Source organism: Patiria miniata, unplaced genomic scaffold (genome assembly GCF_015706575.1).
Source record: "Patiria miniata isolate m_02_andy unplaced genomic scaffold, ASM1570657v1 HiC_scaffold_17, whole genome shotgun sequence".
Lineage (NCBI taxonomy): Eukaryota > Metazoa > Echinodermata > Asteroidea > Valvatida > Asterinidae > Patiria > Patiria miniata.
The window spans coordinates 5,109,969-5,128,649 of record NW_024037055.1 but is presented as its reverse complement, the minus strand read 5'-3'; the positions used below and the strand labels follow the sequence as shown (position 1 = coordinate 5,128,649).

The 18,681-nt window shown below is 39.8% G+C and overlaps 2 protein-coding genes across 4 annotated transcripts; both read right to left on the bottom strand.

Moving 5' to 3' along the window:
• Nucleotides 1–560: 560 nt before the first annotated feature.
• LOC119723586 (serpin B6-like) lies at nucleotides 561–17,827 on the bottom strand. 3 transcript variants are annotated; one of them, XM_038194312.1, is made up of 3 exons: nucleotides 17,525–17,745; nucleotides 8,929–9,912; nucleotides 561–1,699 (listed from the first exon to the last, which is right to left on the bottom strand). In XM_038194312.1, exons 2-3 carry the CDS (start codon nucleotides 9,890–9,892, stop codon nucleotides 1,371–1,373), a joined length of 1,293 nt encoding a protein of 430 aa, XP_038050240.1. In that variant the 5' UTR covers nucleotides 9,893–9,912; nucleotides 17,525–17,745; the 3' UTR covers nucleotides 561–1,370. The 3 variants fall into 3 exon arrangements, with proteins under 3 accessions (XP_038050240.1, XP_038050242.1, XP_038050241.1); XM_038194314.1 differs by lacking the exon at nucleotides 8,929–9,912 and having other exon boundaries at nucleotides 561–2,683; nucleotides 17,525–17,827; XM_038194313.1 differs by lacking the exons at nucleotides 561–1,699; nucleotides 8,929–9,912 and adding an exon at nucleotides 11,758–13,584 and having other exon boundaries at nucleotides 17,525–17,734.
• On the bottom strand, nucleotides 4,471–7,121 carry LOC119723587 (serpin B6-like). Its single transcript, XM_038194315.1, has one exon. The coding sequence runs from the start codon at nucleotides 6,329–6,331 to the stop codon at nucleotides 5,108–5,110; it is 1,224 nt and encodes a 407-aa protein (XP_038050243.1). The 5' UTR covers nucleotides 6,332–7,121; the 3' UTR covers nucleotides 4,471–5,107.
• Nucleotides 17,828–18,681: the final 854 nt, after the last annotated feature.

Sequence of the window (18,681 nt, the reverse complement as noted above, 5' to 3'; positions counted from 1 at the left end):
ACACTCGACACTGCACTTGGCTGTGCTTTAGTTTCATCTGTGTAAAGTGTGTGGAATACATGTACATTGTACATGTATCTCATCGGCAAATACGGTACTCCTCAGTATATATGTAGGGCACAGTGCACTTTGGACCAAAACGATTGTCAGCTGTCCAGATACCTGTATGCACACGAGTCTGAAATACGTCTGTCCATATTTGCCAGAAAAACCAAATGTTTTGTCCATTGATTATTGCATTAAATTAGATATTTCTTGTTGCATCTTGTGATGTGGCATGTGGCAAATGTTGCATTTAGGATGTGTTTTCCCATGACTAATATGCGAACATGGATGTTTGCCAAAAACAAAAAATTCTCCCATTAGCAGGGAAGTGTCTCTTAATTGGATCATAGCGCAAGCCTGAAATAACTACTTCCTGAGCTTACACTTATTTCCTATCAAATACTCCCATATGGCGTTAGCACATTCAGCTAGCATATAGGCCCTTTGCACGAATTTAGGGTATCACTCAATATAAAATAATTATTAAACAAACAAAAACCACTTGTTCACAACTGTTTTAGCTTGCAAATTGTATATTCAATATAAAATTGTCGTATATTTTGTCAACATTATGTACAGGACATATCTATAAACTGGAGATTAGCAACTGTTATAAACTGGATGAAATAATCTTTTCTATCCAAAAATAAACCACTGATTGTACATAATTTATTACATGATCATTACGTACATAATTATAATTTTTATCGCCCACTCTCATTTTATAAGCACTTTAGAAACTAGGTTATGGACAAAACAAAGCAATGATTGATGTTTCATTTTTCAGGCAAGATCTCATACTTAAACAACTTGACCCAATGTCAGCTTCATATCATTAAAATTTCTAACATGACTAAAAGTATTTATAGAATATAAATTTCTTCTATAAACTACAAAGAAACAATCGTAGAGTATTCATTATGATTATTTATATAGGAATTGGGTTCGTAGCATAGTACTTTATATTAATTAGTTTCATTAGAGAAACTTGCTAATTGTAGAACAGATACCCGTCCCAATAGGCCTAAGACATAATGACGTCAAAGTTTGTTTACTTGTGCACTTTCCTATGTGATAGACGGTCCCCACTTAATCTGGTGTCCCGACTTCGCTCCCATCGGAAAGCGCATTATGTAAACAAAGCCATTACGTCATTACGTCTCATCAGGTCTATTGAACAGCGGAACAGAGAATTTACTCATCATAAAAACATTGCAATGTACTCAACGCAAACATGTAATTGTATGCAACTTCAAAACATATTTTCGTATAACAACCTCTTATCTTTGCAGTAAAGTGATCAGTACATGGCGATAGTTTACCAATTATGGGCAGGGAAGGGGAGGGGGTGGAGGGGGACACAGGCATGTATTTCCGAGGACATTTCCACCGGAACCCATTCCTTTTTCACTGGGGGAATCCCCCATTATGGTGTCACCCTCTGGTTTGCAGAGTTGTCCTATGAAAAGAATTGCCCCAGTCTTGTTGTCACAAATAAACACCAAGAAAGGATGGTCTGCCTTGAACTCCAGGGTTCTGGCAGGCATACATGAAGTAGGAGCTTGCATGACCACGGCAGTAGCTGCTGCTGCCTCACTGCCTTCCTCATTCACATCTAAGAAAGCCTTGTGGATCACTTTGGATATGAAGAGATCTTTGTCGCCTGTCATCCCTGAGAAGTCTGCTCTGTCTTGGTCGAATGGATCAGGCATACCCATCGCTTTTAAGACATCATTCAAGATAAAATCTTGATCCAGAATAAACTTTGGAAGCGACAATGCCACGGTAGGAGAGTTCCTAATGCGAGTTTCTCTCACCCAGGAATCAATCTTTTCTGGACTCAACTTCTGCTGCACATCAGCCAGCCCATCCACTTGATCAGGTAACACAATGAACATGCTCACTTCATTCTTGATGTAAGGTAGCTCCAGGATAGAACTGCGCACGGAATCGTCACGAGCGTAGTTGAACTTGCCTCTCTGGTGCATCATGGGAACATTCACGTACCCACCCACAGTACGAAACTTCTCATCAAATGTGCCATGATGTTTAAACTTGGCAGTCCATTGTCCTTTGAAGTAGATGGCATTGACAAGCACCAAGCGAGTCAAAGCGTCGATAGATCCTGCAGGAAGTAAGTCTTTGATGCGGTTTGCAGTTTGCTTCTCCACCCAGGAGTTGATGTGTTGACGAGAACCTTCCCCATCACAAATGAAATCAAGTGTCTCCATACTGGCTCCGTAGTATTTCTTGCTGTCATCAACAAATGTCGCAAGGACATCCAAGCCTTTTTTACCAAACAATCTGTTGGCAGCTTTCAGAGTGTAAGGAGCATCAGCGCGGGAAATCAGAGCACTCAGGTCAGCAAATGACTGATGAAGAACAGATTCTTTTAAGATGTTGAAGTGAAGTACTTGACTCATCTGGCTTGCTGTCTCACCACGTGCCCCCATGAAGGTCATAGCAAGTGCAGTGGAGATGCTCATAGGAGAAAAGAAGATGTTGTTGTTGGAGCTTCCTCTCTCAGTCAACACTCAGAAGAGATTAGATGCAAAGGTGTTACTAGCCCTGGCAGCAGTTTGAGCCAGACGGACATCTTGGGGGTGCTTGCTTGCCATGGTTACAAAAATGGATGTTACTGGAAATGAAAAGAGCATGAAACCACTTTAATTCTTGCTGACCGTATAATTCCTTTCGAACATCCAAGCTTTCTTTCTAGCTCGCTCGTGTCACTGAGCAAGCTGCAAAAAAACCCTAAGTGCTACATACTGTGCACAAAGACCGACTTTAAAGACTCCAGCTAGTCTCTACTTTTTCCTAGTTTGTTCTTTATAGAAAGACTCTCTTTGCATATATTTAAGCCCCAAAAATGCCATAGTAAACAAAGTGACAAGTTTAATTCAAATCAAAGGTGCTTAAATTGCAAATTTTAATTAGCACAATCGCATAATCTACATTTACCATTAGAGATGCATGTATCATATCAAAATGTAATTTTGCATTAAATCATATTCTTACATGTGAATAACATAATTTGAGAGACTTCTAGATCCGAACAAATGAACTTGCAGAACAATACCAGAATATATTGTTTATGGCACTACAGTGGGTCTACTTTTCATCGTGTATCTTATGTTATACATACAGGTACATGCAATCTGTGATTATTCTACAAAAATGCAAGGTTTACTGTTCAGTAATAGTTTACATACATTTCTACTCCACTAAAATTTCAGCTTATAACATGTATAAAGTCACAATGTATTAATCTGAACCTAAGTCAATTTATCCATATTTACATTATAAGCAATTTCAGTCAATTTCCAATGATCAAGGTTTCATATAGGCCTAATCTTACAAACCACTACTTCAATATTTCAGATTCTCCAGATATTACACTAGCACTTAGGCCAACAAAAAAAATTCTCCGGTTTCTGGTATGCGCGCGCGTCGCCGTAGCCATGCGCGTCGGCAAAATGAAAAAGTTTTTTTTTCAATGAAAGATGATGTCTCAAAACCGTCAAACTCACTGGTTTGACTGGAATCCTGCTGCTGCACAATTTTAACGTGTTTTTAGATTGGGTTATGGTCGAGAATAAGCTTTATGTGGCCTCTCTGGACTCCGATATATTTGCACTAAGTTTAGTCGGGCACCATTTGCAGTCTCAGTCGACATTTGAAGCAAACAAATCAAGTAAAAAAAAAAAAAAAACTGCGTCGCCGCACCACTTTTTGGGCAAGCTCCATACCAGAAACCGGAGACTTTTTTTTTTGGCCTTACAGACTTTTTTTTATGAGTTTTCAACATGTTCTGAGTGATTTTCAGGGGACTTAAACGTACACATTGTTTTGTTAATGTAACAATGTACTTTATCGGTGCCGGAGCCCATTTCTTTGGTGAGGTGTGCCTGAATTTCAATATGACACTGAACCCAAGTTAATTTATCAAAATTTACATTAACATGTATTTAGCGATTTCAGCAATTTTCAAGATGATTCTGATATTTGTTTATTTTGTGGATCTGTTTGAACACAGGTTTCGAGGTTGTACGCTTTGCTCTGGGCAGCCAACACACAACCCTACCGGTACATGTACATGTAACTCCCTACTGTCTTTTACAAGTACTGGACAAAGTCCGTCAAAACCAATCACTCTCTGCGCTGCTTCCAGTACATGACATAATGGAATCCACCACTGAAGTACATGTACAAAATATGTACTGATGGATATTGATAGACTTAGTACACATGGCTTACATGTACATGACAACAGCAGTACAGGATGCTGGGCAAAATCAATCGGATGCCCCTAGCACTGCGCTTCAGGCCTCCAGGCCCAAGCCCATCATACTCCATCAATATTTAGTGAAACTAGGCTTGTACTTTGTAGGGCCAAGTCCCCCCCCCCTAAAAACACCAAAACTGGAGATGAATTTTGATGGAGTTGGGGGAGTGGCCTATGACAATGTTTGAGGGAACCAATGTGCTTCAAATGTGTTCAAATTGCAGATGTTTATGTTTTTGATTTTATTACAAAGAATCCATAACTTTTCTAACTTTCTGTATGCACCGTATAACTCCATTACACGTGTAACACTGATATAAAAGCCGGTTGCATCTACATTAATCTGTCAGTCTCGATTCAAATATGTCCTGATTGTAAACATTAATAACTGTTTGGTATTAATGTAGAATCTTTGAATAATTTTATGTTACATTCATCTCAAGCTTCTATGGTACACTTTTTGTTTCACTGCCTACCCCTAGCAACAAACCAACATTTCTTTATAAATTCAACATGAAAAAAATATCCCACCTATATTATATGCTTTTCATAGCAGTTAGAGAACAAGTGGTTATTTTAACTTTATATTACATGTACATGTATGTTATCCTTTTGTTAAAACAATTTGCATGTGAAACTTCCCTTATTCCTAAAAAGGTTATGTGTGTGCATTACACAAATATCATAAATGTTGTTTATTTCAAGTGGCTCAAGACACCAGCTACAGTCATTGCCAATTCTCCAAAAAGAAGATATTTTTTTGCAGAAAATCAAAGTCTACTGTGTTGGTTTGCACAGCTGTCCCACAAACAGAACTGCTCTTGATTTTTTGTCATAAATGAACAACAAGAAAGGGTGATCTGCCTTGAATTCCAGAGGCTTCATCGGTCGAGCACAACCTCTGGACTGAGACACAGCTGTAGCAGCTGCTGCCTCACTGCCTTCTTCATTCACGTCTAAGAAAGCCTTGTGGATCACTTTGGATATGGAGAGATCTTTGTCTCCTGTCATCCCTGAGAAGTCAGCCTTGCCAACATCAAATGGATCATTCATACCCATCTTCCTCAAGACATCATTCAAGACAAAGTCTTCCTCAAGGGTAAACTTTGGCAGAGACACGATGACGGTAGGACCGTCACGCATACTACGAGCTTCTGTCACCCAGTAGTCGATCTTCTCTTGACTCAACTTCTTCTGCACATCAGCCAGCCCATCCACTTGATCAGGTAACACAATGAACATGCTCACTTCCTTCTTGATGTAAGGTAGCTCCAGGATAGAACTGCTAACGGAACCGTCACGCCCAAAGTTGAACTTGCCTCTCTGATGCATCATGGGAACATCAATATCCTCAGTTGCCGAAATGTGAAACTTCTCAGGAGATGTGTTGGAGACTTGAAACTTGGCAGCCCAATCTCCTTTGAAGTAGATGGCATTGACCAGCACCAAGCGAGTCAAAGCATCAATAGATCCTGCAGCAAGTAAGTCTTTGATGCGGTTTGCAGTTTGCTTCTCCACCCATGAGTTGATGTGTTGACGAGAACCTTCCCCATCACCGATGAAATCAAGTGTCTCCATACTGGCTCCGTAGTATTTCTTGCTGTCATCAACAAATGTCGCAAGGACATCCAAACCTTTATGGCCAAACAATCTGTTGGCAGCTTTCAGAGTGTAAGGAGCATCAGCGCGGAAAATCAGAGCACTCAGGTCAGCAAATGACTGGTGAAGAACAGATTCTTCTAACATGTTGAAGTGAAGTACTTGACTCATCTGGCTTGCTGTCTCACCACGTGCCCCCATGAAGGTCATAGCAAGTGCAGTGGAGATGCTCATAGGAGAAAAGAAGATGTTGTTGGAGCTTCCTCCCTCAGTCAACACTCGGAAGAGATTAGATGCAAAGGTGTTACTAGCCTTGGCAGCAGTTTGAGCCAGACGGACATCTTGGGGGTGCTTGCTTGCCATGGCTACAAAAATTGATGTTACTGGAAATGAAAAGAGCATGAAACCACTTTAATTCTTGCTGACCGTATAATTCCTTTCGAACATCCAAGCTTTCTTACTTTCATACTCTGCACAATGACCGACTTTAAAGATTCCAGCTGGTCTTAAATTTTTCTTAATTTGTTCTTCCTTCACATATTTTAAGCCCCTTAAATGCTGTAGTAAACAAAGTGACAAGTTTAATTCAAATCAAAGGTGCTTAAATTGCAAATTTTAATTAGCACAATCGCATAATATACATTTACCATTAGAGATGCAAGTATCATATCAAAATGTAATTTTGCATTAAATCATATTCTTACATGTGAAGAACAAAATTTAAGAGACTTCTAGATCCGAACAAATGAACTTGCAGAACAATACCAGAATATATTGTTTATGGCACTACAGTGGTTCTACTTTTCATCGTGTATCTTATGATATACATACAGGTACATGCAATCTGTGATTATTCTACAAAAATGCAGGATTTACTGTTCAGTACTAGTTTACATACATTTCTACTTCACTAAAATTTCAGCTTATAACATGTATAAAGTCACAATGTATTAATCTGAACCTAAGTCAATTTATACATATTTACATTATAAGCAATTTCAGTCAATTTCCAATGATCAAGGTTTCATATAGGCCTAATCTTACAAACCACTTCTTCAATATTTCAGATTCTCCAGATATTACACTAGCACTTACGCCCAAAAAAAAAAGTCTCTGGTTTCTGGTATGAGCGCGCATCGCCGTAGCCATGCGCGTCGGCAAAATGAAAAAGTTTTTTTATCAATGAAAGATGATGTCTCAAAACCGTCAAACTCACTGGTTTGACTGGAATCCTGCTGCTGCACAATTTTATCGTGTTTTTATATTGGGTTATGGTCGAGAATAAGCTTTATGTGGCCTCTCTGGACTCCCATATATTTGCACTAAGTTTAGTCGGGCACCATTTGCAGTCTCAGCCGACATTTGAAGCAAACAAATCAGGTAAAAAAAAAAAAAGCTGCGTCGCCGCACCACTTTTTGGGCAAGCTCCATACCAGAAACCGGAGACTTTTTTTTTTGGCCTTAGTGATTTTCAGGGGACTTAAACGTACACATTGTTTTGTAAATGTATCAATGTACTTTATCGGTGCCGGAGCCCATTTCTTTGGTGAGGTGTGCCTGAATTTCAATATGACACTGAACCTAAGTTAATTTATCCAAATTTACATTAACATGTATTTAGCGATTTCAGCAATTTTCAAGATGATTCTGATATTTGTATATTTTGTGGATCTGTTTGAACACAGGTTTCGAGGTTGTACGCTTTGCTCTGGGCAGCCAACACACAACCCTACCGGTACATGTACATGTAACTCCCTACTGTCGTTTACAAGTACTGGACAAAGTCCGTCAAAACCAATCACTCTCTGTGCTGCTTCCAGTACATGACATAATGGAATCCACCACTGAAGTACAAATGTACATATGTACAAAATGTACTGATGGATATTGATTGACTTATTTAGTACACATGGCTTACATGACAACAGCAGTACAGGATGCTGGGCAAAATCAATCAGATGCCCGAGCACTACGCTTCAGGCCTCCAGGCCCAAGCCCATCATACTCCATCAATATTTAGTGAAACCAGGCTTGTAGGGCCAACATTCCACCAAAATTGGAGATGAATTTTGATGGAGTTGGGGGGGGGTGGCCTATGACAATGTTTGAGGGAACCAATGTGCTTCAAATGTGTTCAAATTGCAGATGTTTATGTTTTTGATTTTATTACAAAGAATCCATAACTTTTCTAACTTTCTGTATGCACCGTATAACTCCATTACACGTGTAACACTGATATAAAAGCCGGTTGCATCTACATTAATCTGTCAGTCTCGATTCAAATATGTCCTGATTGTAAACATTAATAACTGTTTGGTATGAATGTAGAATCTTTGAATAATTTTATGTTACATTCATCTCAAGCTTCTATGGTACACTTTTTGTTTCACTGTCTACCCCTAGCAACAAACCAAAATTTCTTTATAAATTCAACATGAAAAAAATCTCCCACCTGAAGTTCCTGTACATGTACATGATGTCTGTAACTTTTTCTAAAAAAACAACAATAAATTGTTCGAGCAAAAATAAAGTTCTATATTATATGCTTTTCATAGCAGTTAGAGAACAAGTGGTTATTCTAACTTTATATTACATGTACATGTATGTTATCCTTTTGTTAAAGCAATTTGCATGTGAAATTTCCCTTATTCCTAAAAAGGTTATGTGTGTGCATTACACAAGTATCATAAGTGTTGTTTATTTCAAGTGGCTCAAGACACCAGCTACAGTCATTGCCAATTCTCCAAAAAGAAGATATTTTTGGCAGAAAATCAAAGTCTACTGTGTTGGTTTGCACAGCTGTCCCACAAACAGAACTGCTCTTGATTTATTCTCATAAATGAACAACAAGAAAGGGTGATCTGCCTTGAATTCCAGAGGCTTCATCGGTCGAGCACGACCATAGGACTTCAACACTACAGCTGTAGCAGCTGCTGCCTCACTGCCTTCTTCATTCACGTCTAAGAAAGCCTTGTGGATCACTTTGGATATGGAGAGATCTTTGTCTCCTGTCATCCCTGAGAAGTCAGCCTTGCCAGCATCAAATGGGTCACTCATACCCATCTTCCTCAAGACATCATTCAAGACAAAGTCCTGCTCCAGGGTAAACTTTGGCAGAGACACGATGACAGTAGGACTGTCACGCATACGAGCTTCTGTCACCCAGGAGTCAATCATCTCTTGACTCAACTTCTTCTGCACATCAACCAGCCCATCCACTTGATCAGGTAACACAATGAACATGCTCACTTCATTCTTGAGGTAAGGTAGCTCCAGGATAGAACTGCTAACGGAATCGTCACGCCCAAAATTGAACTTGCCTCTCTGATGCATCATGGGAACATCAAAATCCTCAGTTGCCGAAATGTGAAACTTCTCAGGAGATGTCTTTGAGACTTGAAACTTGGCTGCCCAGTCTCCTTTGAAGTAGATGGCATTGACCAGCACCAAGCGAGTCAAAGCGTCGATAGATCCTGCAGCAAGTAAGTCTTTGATGCGGTTTGCAGTTTGCTTCTCCACCCAGGAGTTGATGTGTTGACGAGAACCTTCCCCATCACCAATGAAATCAAGTGTCTCCATACTGGCTCCGTAGTATTTCTTGCTGTCATCAACAAAATTCGCAAGGACATCCAAACCTTTATGGCCAAACAGTCTGTTGGCTGCTTTCAGAGTGTAAGGAGCATCAGCGCGGAAAATCAGAGCACTCAGGTCAGCAAATGACTGGTGAAGAACAGATTCCTCTAAGATGTTGAAGTGAAGTACTTGACTCATCTGGCTTGCTGTCTCACCACGTGCCCCCATGAAGGTCATAGCAAGTGCAGTGGAGATGCTCATAGGAGAAAAGAAGATGTTGTTGGAGCTTCCTCCCTCAGTCAACACTCGGAAGAGATTAGATGCAAAGGTGTTACTAGCCTTGGCAGCAGTTTGAGCCAGACGGACATCTTGGGGGTGCTTGCTTGCCATGGTTACAAAAATTGATGTTACTGGAAATGAAAAGAGCACGAAACCACTTTAATTCTTGCTGACCGTATAATTCCTTTCGAACATTCAGGCTTTCTTTCTAGCTCGCTCGTGTCCCTGAGCAAGCTGCAAAAAAACCTAAGTGCTACATACTGTGCACAAAGACCGACTTTAAAGACTCCAGCTAGTCTCTACTTTTTCCTAGTTTGTTCTTTATAGAAAGGCTCTCTTTGCATATATTTAAGCCGCAAAAATGCCGTAGTAAACAAAGTGACAAGTTTAATTCAAATCAAAGGTGCTTAAATTGCAAATTTTAATTAGCAAAATGGCATAATATACATTTACCATTAGAGATACATACATATCATATCAAAATGTAATTTTGCATTAAATCATATTCTTACATGTGAATAACATAATTTGAGAGACTTCTAGATCCGAACAAATGAACTTGCAGAACAATATCACAATATATTGTTTATGGCACTACAGTGGGTCTACTTTTCATCGTGTATCTTATGTTATACATACAGGTACATGCAACCTGTGATTATTCTACAAAAATGCAAGATTTACTGTTCAGTAATATTTTACATACATTTCTACTTCACTAAAATTTCAGCTTATAACATGTATAAAGTCACAATGTATTAATCTGAACCTAAGTTAATTTATCCATATTTACATTATAAGCAATTTCAGTCAATTTCCAATGATCAAGGTTTCATATAGGCCTAATCTTACAAACCACTACTTCAATATTTAAGATTCTCCAGATACACATGTATTTCACTTACACTTCCTAATTTTTGTAGTAATTATCAGGGGACTTAACCATACACATTGTTTTGTAAATGTAACAATGTACTTTATCGGTGCCGGAGCCCATTTCTTTGTTGAGGTGTGCCTGAATTTCCAGATGATACTGAACCTAAGTTACTTGATCCAAATTTACATTTACAAGTACATGTTTTTGTATTTAGCGATTTCAGCAGTTTTCAAGATGATTCTGATACCTGTATTTGTTTATTTTGTGGATCTGTTTTAACACAGCTTTCGAGGTTGTACATGTACGCTTTACTCTGTGCAACCAACATACATCCCTAACCCCCTACTGTTTTTTTTTTACGAAGTACAGGAACAAGTCTGCCAAAGTCCATTATACAACGCTGCTTCCAATACCATGAACACAATGGAATCCACCACTGAAGTTCTGGTGGATACTGTTGGACTTTGTACACATGGCTTAGGCCAAAAAAATAAAGTCTCCGGTTTCTGGTATGGAGCTTGCCCCAAAAGTGGTGCGGCGACGCGGCTTTTTTTTTTTTTACCTGATTTTTTTGCTTCAAATGTCGGCTGATGACTGCAAATGGTGCCCGACTAAACTTAGTGCAAATATATGGGAGTCCAGAGAGGCTACATAAAGCTTACTCTCGACCATAACCCAATCTAAAAACACATTAAAATTGTGCAGCAGCAGGATTCCAGTCAAACCAGTGAGTTTGGCGGTTTTGAGACATCATCTTTCATTGAAAAAAAAAACCTTTTTCATTTTGCCGACGCGAATGGCTACGGCGACGCACGCGCATACCAGAAACCGGAGACTTTTTTGGGGGGGCCTTATATGACAACAGAAGTACAGGATGCTAGGCAAAAATCAATGGGATACCCCTAGCACTGCTTGAGGCCTCCATGCCCAAGTCCATCATACTCCATCAATACTTAGTCAAACCAGGCCTGCAGGACCAAGTCCCCTATAATCCACCAAAATTGGGGATGAAGTTTGATGGAGTTGGGGGAGTGGCCTTTTACAATGTTTGAGGAAACCAATGTGCTTTGTGTTCTAATTGCAAAGGTTTAAGCTTTAGATTTTATTTCAAAGTATTCATAAATTTGTCTAACTTTCTGTATGAACATGATTTTACATCTCAAATATGTGCAACGCTAAAATAAAAGCCTGTTGCAAATACATACTTGTACATTGATCTTTCAGTCTCAATTCAAATACTTCCTGATTATAAACATCAATCATTTTTGATGTAGAATCTGTGAATATTTTCATAACTGTTACATTCATCACAAGCTTCTATGGTACACTTTTTGTTTCACTTTCCATCCACTGGCAACAAAACAAAATTTCTTTATAATTTTCAACATGAACAAAATCTCCAACCTAAATTTCCTGTACATGTAATGTACATGTAGATGTACATGTCTGTACGGTAACTTCTCTACAAAACAAAAAATTATTCCAATTTATAGGCCATATCATGCCATCTAACGCAATTCCAGAACAAGAGATTTTATCTCAATATAACATGTGTGTTACACTCTCTATAGAAAACAAGTTGTATGAGAAATTTTCCTTATTTTGGAGTGTTTGTTTTTTTATCAAACGATAAATGTATGTGCATTACACATCAAATGTTATCTGGTTTAAGTGGTTCAAGACACCAGCTAAAGTTACTGACAGTTCTCCATACTTTGCCACAAAATCAAAGTCTACTGTTTCGGTTTGCACAGCTGTCCCATAAACAGAACCGCGCTGGATTTATTGTCATAAATGAACAACAAGAAAGGGTGATCTGCCTTGAATTCCAGAGGTTTCATCGGTCGAGCGCAACGAAGTTTCATCACTACTGCTGTAGCAGCTGCTGCCTCACTGCCTTCTTCATTCACGTCTAAGAAAGCCTTGTGGATCACTTTGGATATGAAGAGATCTTTGTCCCCTGTCATCCCTGAGAAGTCAGCCTTGCTAGCATCAAATGGATCATTCATACCCATCTTCCTCAAGACATCATTCAAGACAAAGTCCTGCTCCAGGGTAAACTTTGGCAGAGACACAATGACAGTAGGACTGTCACGCAAACGAGCTTCTGTCACCCAGGAGTCAATCATCTCTTGACTCAACTTCTTCCGCACATCAGCCAGCCCATCCACTTGATCAGGTAACACAATGAACATGCTCACTTCCTCCTTGATGTAAGGAAGCTCCAGGATAGAACTGCTCACAGAATCGTCACGACCAAAATTGAACTTGCCTTTCTGATGCATCATGGGAACATCAATATCCTCAGTTGCCGAAACGTGAAACTTCTCAGGAGATGTGTTTGAGACTTCAAACTTGGCTGCCCAGTCCCCTTTGAAGTAGATGGCATTGACCAGCACCAAGCGGGTCAAAGCATCGATAGATCCTGCAGCAAGTAACTCTTTGATGCGGTTTGCAGTTTGCTTCTCCACCCAGGAGTTGATGTGTAGACGAGAGCCTTCCCCATCACCAATGAAATCAAGTGTCTCCATACTGGCTCCGTAGTATTTCTTGCTGTCATCAACAAATGTCGCAAGGACATCCAAACCTTTATGGCCAAACAGTCTGTTGGCTGTTTTCAGAGTGTAAGGAGCATCAGCGCGGAAAATCAGAGCACTCAGGTCGGCAAATGACTGATGAAGAACAGATTCTTCCAAGATGTTGAAGTGAAGTGCTTGACTCATCTGGCTTGCTGTCTCACCACGTGCCCCCATGAAGGTCATAGCAAGTGCAGTGGAGATGCTCATAGGAGAAAAGAAGATGTTGGAGCTTCCTCCCTCAGTCAACACTCGGAAGAGATTAGATGCAAAGGTGTTACTAGCCTTGGCAGCATTTTGAGCCAGACCGACCTCTAAAACCTGGGTTGCCATGGTATCAGTAGATTGGGCTGGAAATGAGAATTGGAAATTGGAGAAGCCTATATTATACCTCTTGTCGATGACGTGAGTTCAGCATGAGATGTAACTTGGACATGATGATGCAACGGTGAATAAATGTCGATCTTCACAAAGATGACAATGAGATGAAATGACTGTGTGCAATTGCTGTCGAGCACTTCAACCATGGGGTCGTTGCTCTATGGTTCAACCAAACGTTTTCTTACAAATTGTTTTTTATTCAAACCAAACACAATTAAAAATGTCTCTGTAAATTTAATAAGAGAAGAGAAAACATGATTTTTTCCCACAACATTCCCGTGGATTTATTAAGCATCCATCACTTGGGGCTCAGAAACATCATTGGGCCTTTTTTTGGGGGGGGGGGGGGGGCAGTAAAAGGAAACACATTTTCTGAGACAGAAAGCCATAGTAATACCCCAGGTATTACTTTCAATCAAAACTTAGGAATTGATGTAGTTGGGTGTTTTTTTCTCATTCCCATTAGGAGGGGCCTCGTAGCCGAGCGGTTAGAGCGTGGAGCTACGGAGTGGAAGGTTGGCGGTTCGAATCCCATTCGGACCAAAAACTGGAAAACTCTCTCTGACGACCCAAGAGTAAAATGGGTACCTGATTTGTTCAGGGAAGGTAAGACGGCGAGAGGAGAGGACTGGGCCCCGCCACTCATATGCCGTGCCCAAGACACAGTGGACCTCTAACATCCCACTGCCCCTACGGCCAGTAATGGCTATGGGTACCTTTACCTTTACCTTTTACCATTAGGGTACAAAAAAAATTAGGGTAGGGGCTGTCAGAATAGGGTAGGTAGGGAAACTGGAAGCAGAACTTTTGGGGGGGGGGGGGCCTTATCCAGTCATTATTCACAAGTGATTTTAACGGAACATTTGAAAGTACCCATGGGAATGGCTTCTGAATTTCACTGAAAAAAATGCATGGGGGGATGTGAAATGAAAGATGTTTGCTTTACTTCATTCCATTATACATGTATACTCATTGATCAAACCATTTTTCATTAGAATCTGCCTTTACTTTACACAAGATGTAATAATAATAATTAATTCTGTCAAAATATCCCTGAACAATATGGAACCGTCCGATCACGGCAACCTGACCTGCCTGTTGTATTTTCTGCCCCAAATGCGCAGACCCTCACATGTATGTATGTATGTTAGATGTGTTGCTGTAAATAAATACTGTGTTACTAGTCGCAACTAGTCCACTAGTCATGACTTTTTATTGCAACTATTGAAATTCACTAGTCTTCCATGCCTAATATAAATGCGAAGTGCGAACACTGATCTGGTTGGGACTAACAGTGCGATAGTCGCCTTTATGGGCCTCGACGGGACAATAAATTTGGTATATATCATATTATCAGTACTTGGCAATATACTATGGATTGATAAGCTTTTTATGACTTCACAGTGCAACTTACATGTATTTGTATGGGGTCATATAAAGGATGGAATTTGAAGATTTCAACACTTGCTTTCTACTCAACACAGATTCACTTGTAAAAAAACTATCATACACCTCAACCGATATCTTGACCATAGATAGGTTAATGACAAAGGATATATGCAAAAATAACTATGTTTGTCCACTTAACATTATTTTGCATTATAATAATTTTGACTTTCCTCAATGGTGATCAACTGTACCTTAGTCCACAAATTTGGTAAAATCCCAAAACTTAATCAACTGTGTGAAAAGAAACTGGTATATTCACGACCTAGTCTCTATTTCTACAAGTTTCCAGTCCAGTCTTTGGCCTCAGTTACATGTAAGTTGATGATATCACTTGACTTCCCTCTCATGTGCAAAATATTGAAGAAAAGTCTCCTTTAAAAAATGACGTGCGACTTCAATCTTGGCTGGTGAAATACTGATGAGGACCTTGTCTTTGCCTCATGAACATTTTTGGAGGATTTTATCAGCCGAAGGTGAACGAGTGAGTCAAGTTGGCCTGATTTATTTTTGCATTTTTTTCCCTTCAGGGAAAGATATCCATATCTGGCCATCACTCATTTTCCCCTTCAGTGACCGATCAGCCATCAGAAAGTGATGATAATTATTATATACAACACCTGAATAAATCCCCATCATCAGATTGGTGGATCGTTGATCATATGTCATTGAATTATTCGTCACAACGCACGGTGCGCGCGTGGCACGCAGCGCACAGTGCAATGGAAGTTATATTGCACGGTGAATAGAACTTCCATTGGATGGTGTCACTGCTGCCGGTTGGTGGTGGCGCTGTTTTAAATCGAGATATATTGAATATGATTGTTCTCAACCTGTTGAACAGTTTGCATACATTTAATATGATGATTTTGTCGAAATTTTAGACAGTTTTTAATCTGAATAAACTGGCTATTAAAAGTCAACCGATCAGATGACAAGGATTTATTCAGGTGTTATATAAAACAAATAATGCATGTTTCACAATCTTGCAATGGAAAGAATAATTCCATTCCGTGACAGATGAAATGTTCCTATCCACTCGGCTTCGCATCGTGGAATGGAACATTTCATCTGTCACTTCATGAAATTATTCTTACCATTGCACTCACAAACATTCATTATTTGTCATGTTTGTATAATAGGTCCTAAAAAGTCAAATTTAGCAGGGAAAAATTGAACTATTTACTGAGAAAACATTTAAGAGAAAACGTTTTCAGACCAGTCTCATGTAGGCCTATGCCTTGTGCAAATGGTGAAAAGTGATGGCCAAATATGGAAATCTTTCCTTTTTCAATTCAGCACTCGAGGTCCCAGTTAAGTCTGCTGGTTCTCGTACTACCCTTACAGGAAAGCATGTTGCAACCTGACGCTACTTTCTTCTTTGCATCTCAATGCAGGTCATTCATTGCAAAAATGATGATAAAACCCAAATTCGGGACCGAGAAACATTTCCAATTTCGGAAATACTTTGAAGTTAAGTTTGTGTTGACTCTCAGTAGACTTTCACAACAGCTGAAGTGGCGTCAGGATGCAACATCCCCCCCCCCCCCCCCCCCCCCCCCGCATTTTATGCACACCCGGCCGTATTGGCTGGTTAACCAAATTGAACGCTATATGCCTTTTAACTACTTCTAGAACTATGAGGCTCCACGCAGTGGAGCCTCGGAAAAAATTCCATACTCGGACGTCACTTTTTTCAATTAATTTTCTAGCGCCAAAAGTTACATCTTTTATGGTTATTCCTCCACTTTCCCTCCTCTACTCTCACCCTCTCCTTTCCTTAATTTCTATTTATTAATCAGTCAGTTACTTCATCGGGATTCGAACCTCTGACGCTTGCTTGATACACGAGACTCTTAACCGCTAGGCCGCGCACGATCGCTGTTGCAAACATCAATCTTTGGACGTATTTGAAGTATCCATTGAAATAAACTAAATATTCATGAGAAAATAAATATTCATAATGACGTATTGCACTATCATTGGCAGGCTCATGCGACGTCATGGTTGTTGATGTCACGTGTATAACGTACCGCTGTCTTTCAGCCACTACAATCAGTTTTGACCGGCTGCTTCAAGTTAGTTCTGCACGACGTATGCATCCAAAATGTGCTCTAAAAACACATTTTGAGTAATTTTTTTTCACCTTAACACAGCTTCCTGGATTTCTCTTGGTTCAAATGACAAGGTGAGGTGACAATTAATATGTTTGGCAACAGATAAATTGACATCCGAGTATGGAACTTTTCCCGGAGCCTCATAGTCATAGTTCATGTAGTTCTAGGAGTAGGAGTACCTTTTAACAACAAGGTCGCATTGCCCACTTGCACTGCAGTTGCAATTATGACGTTCGAAGTTCAACACCGACAACCGGACCCCGGAAATACATTTGAAACAACATGTTTGACGATCCCCACGAAAGAAATACTGGCATAAACAACGGCATCAAAATGGAAAACTTACCGATATGATAATCTGTAAAGTTCTGCCTGGTTCGCTAGGCACAGTAATCAGTGTACGCACAAGACGAAAGTTGAAGCGGAACTGCGCAGATCAGAGTACGAGTACATGTCATGAAAGTTGAAGGTTCTGATGATATATACTGCAGGGGCTAGGTCAAACTTGTTTGGAACCGCCCTATTGGAATCAGCACAGCGCCACCACACGGTGAATCTTTGCGATAAAAAATAGAGGGCGCTCTGAAAACAAATCGAGGGTGCTCTAAAAACAAAATAATAGAGGGGTGCAACAGTGCAATAAAATTCCCATAAAACACTAGTTCTAAATGCCCATACTTCAGAATTCAGAATTCTTTTAAAAATACTCAGAACTCTCACAGGTATTTTAGCTGCACAGTATAATGATGATCAACATGTCATCTTTCATTTTCCTTTCAATGGGTTGATCATTGACTTTCCGAGGAATTTTCACTAAAAGAAGACGACCTTTTTTTTCAAAAAGCGGAAAAGAAGCCATCTTGAAAAAAGATCCCTCCACAACATGGCAAAATAATGCCACTTTCGAGCCCGATTGCATTTAAATTGCTCAGAATTGAAGCACCAAGTCCGGTCCAGAGTTGATCATTGCCATATCCCTTCAATTCCCCAATTTTATGGCTCTCGGAAAGGCTCTAATATATAATATTTCCAGGGTATAACTTTTATTCATGAGCTCGGCGGGTGTGCACACAGAGGGTGCTGCAGCACGGCAACCAAACAGCTGTATGAAGTGTAAAACAACGCAACACCTGATGCAACACCGACTCTCCTTATGTCGATCAAAAGGTAACTTAAACTAGAAAATAATAGACAAACTTCGAAAGCTGTTTAGAAGGTCACAACATGCAAAAACAAGCAAGTCTTGCGACCCAAGTCTTGTGGAGAAAATCTAAAATGTAGTCACTGAATCCCACAAGTTGCGTGTTGTGCAGTAAATCCCATAGCAAGGCCTGTCAGAGCCATGCAACACCGCCTCTCTATATGTCGATCAAACGATGCCTTAAACTAGAAACTTGTAAACAAACTCTACGTTGTTCGAAAGCTGCTGAGTCGGTCTAAATCATGCAAAAACAAGTAAGTCTTGAGACTAAACACTTGGGGAAAAAATCCCAGATGTAGTCA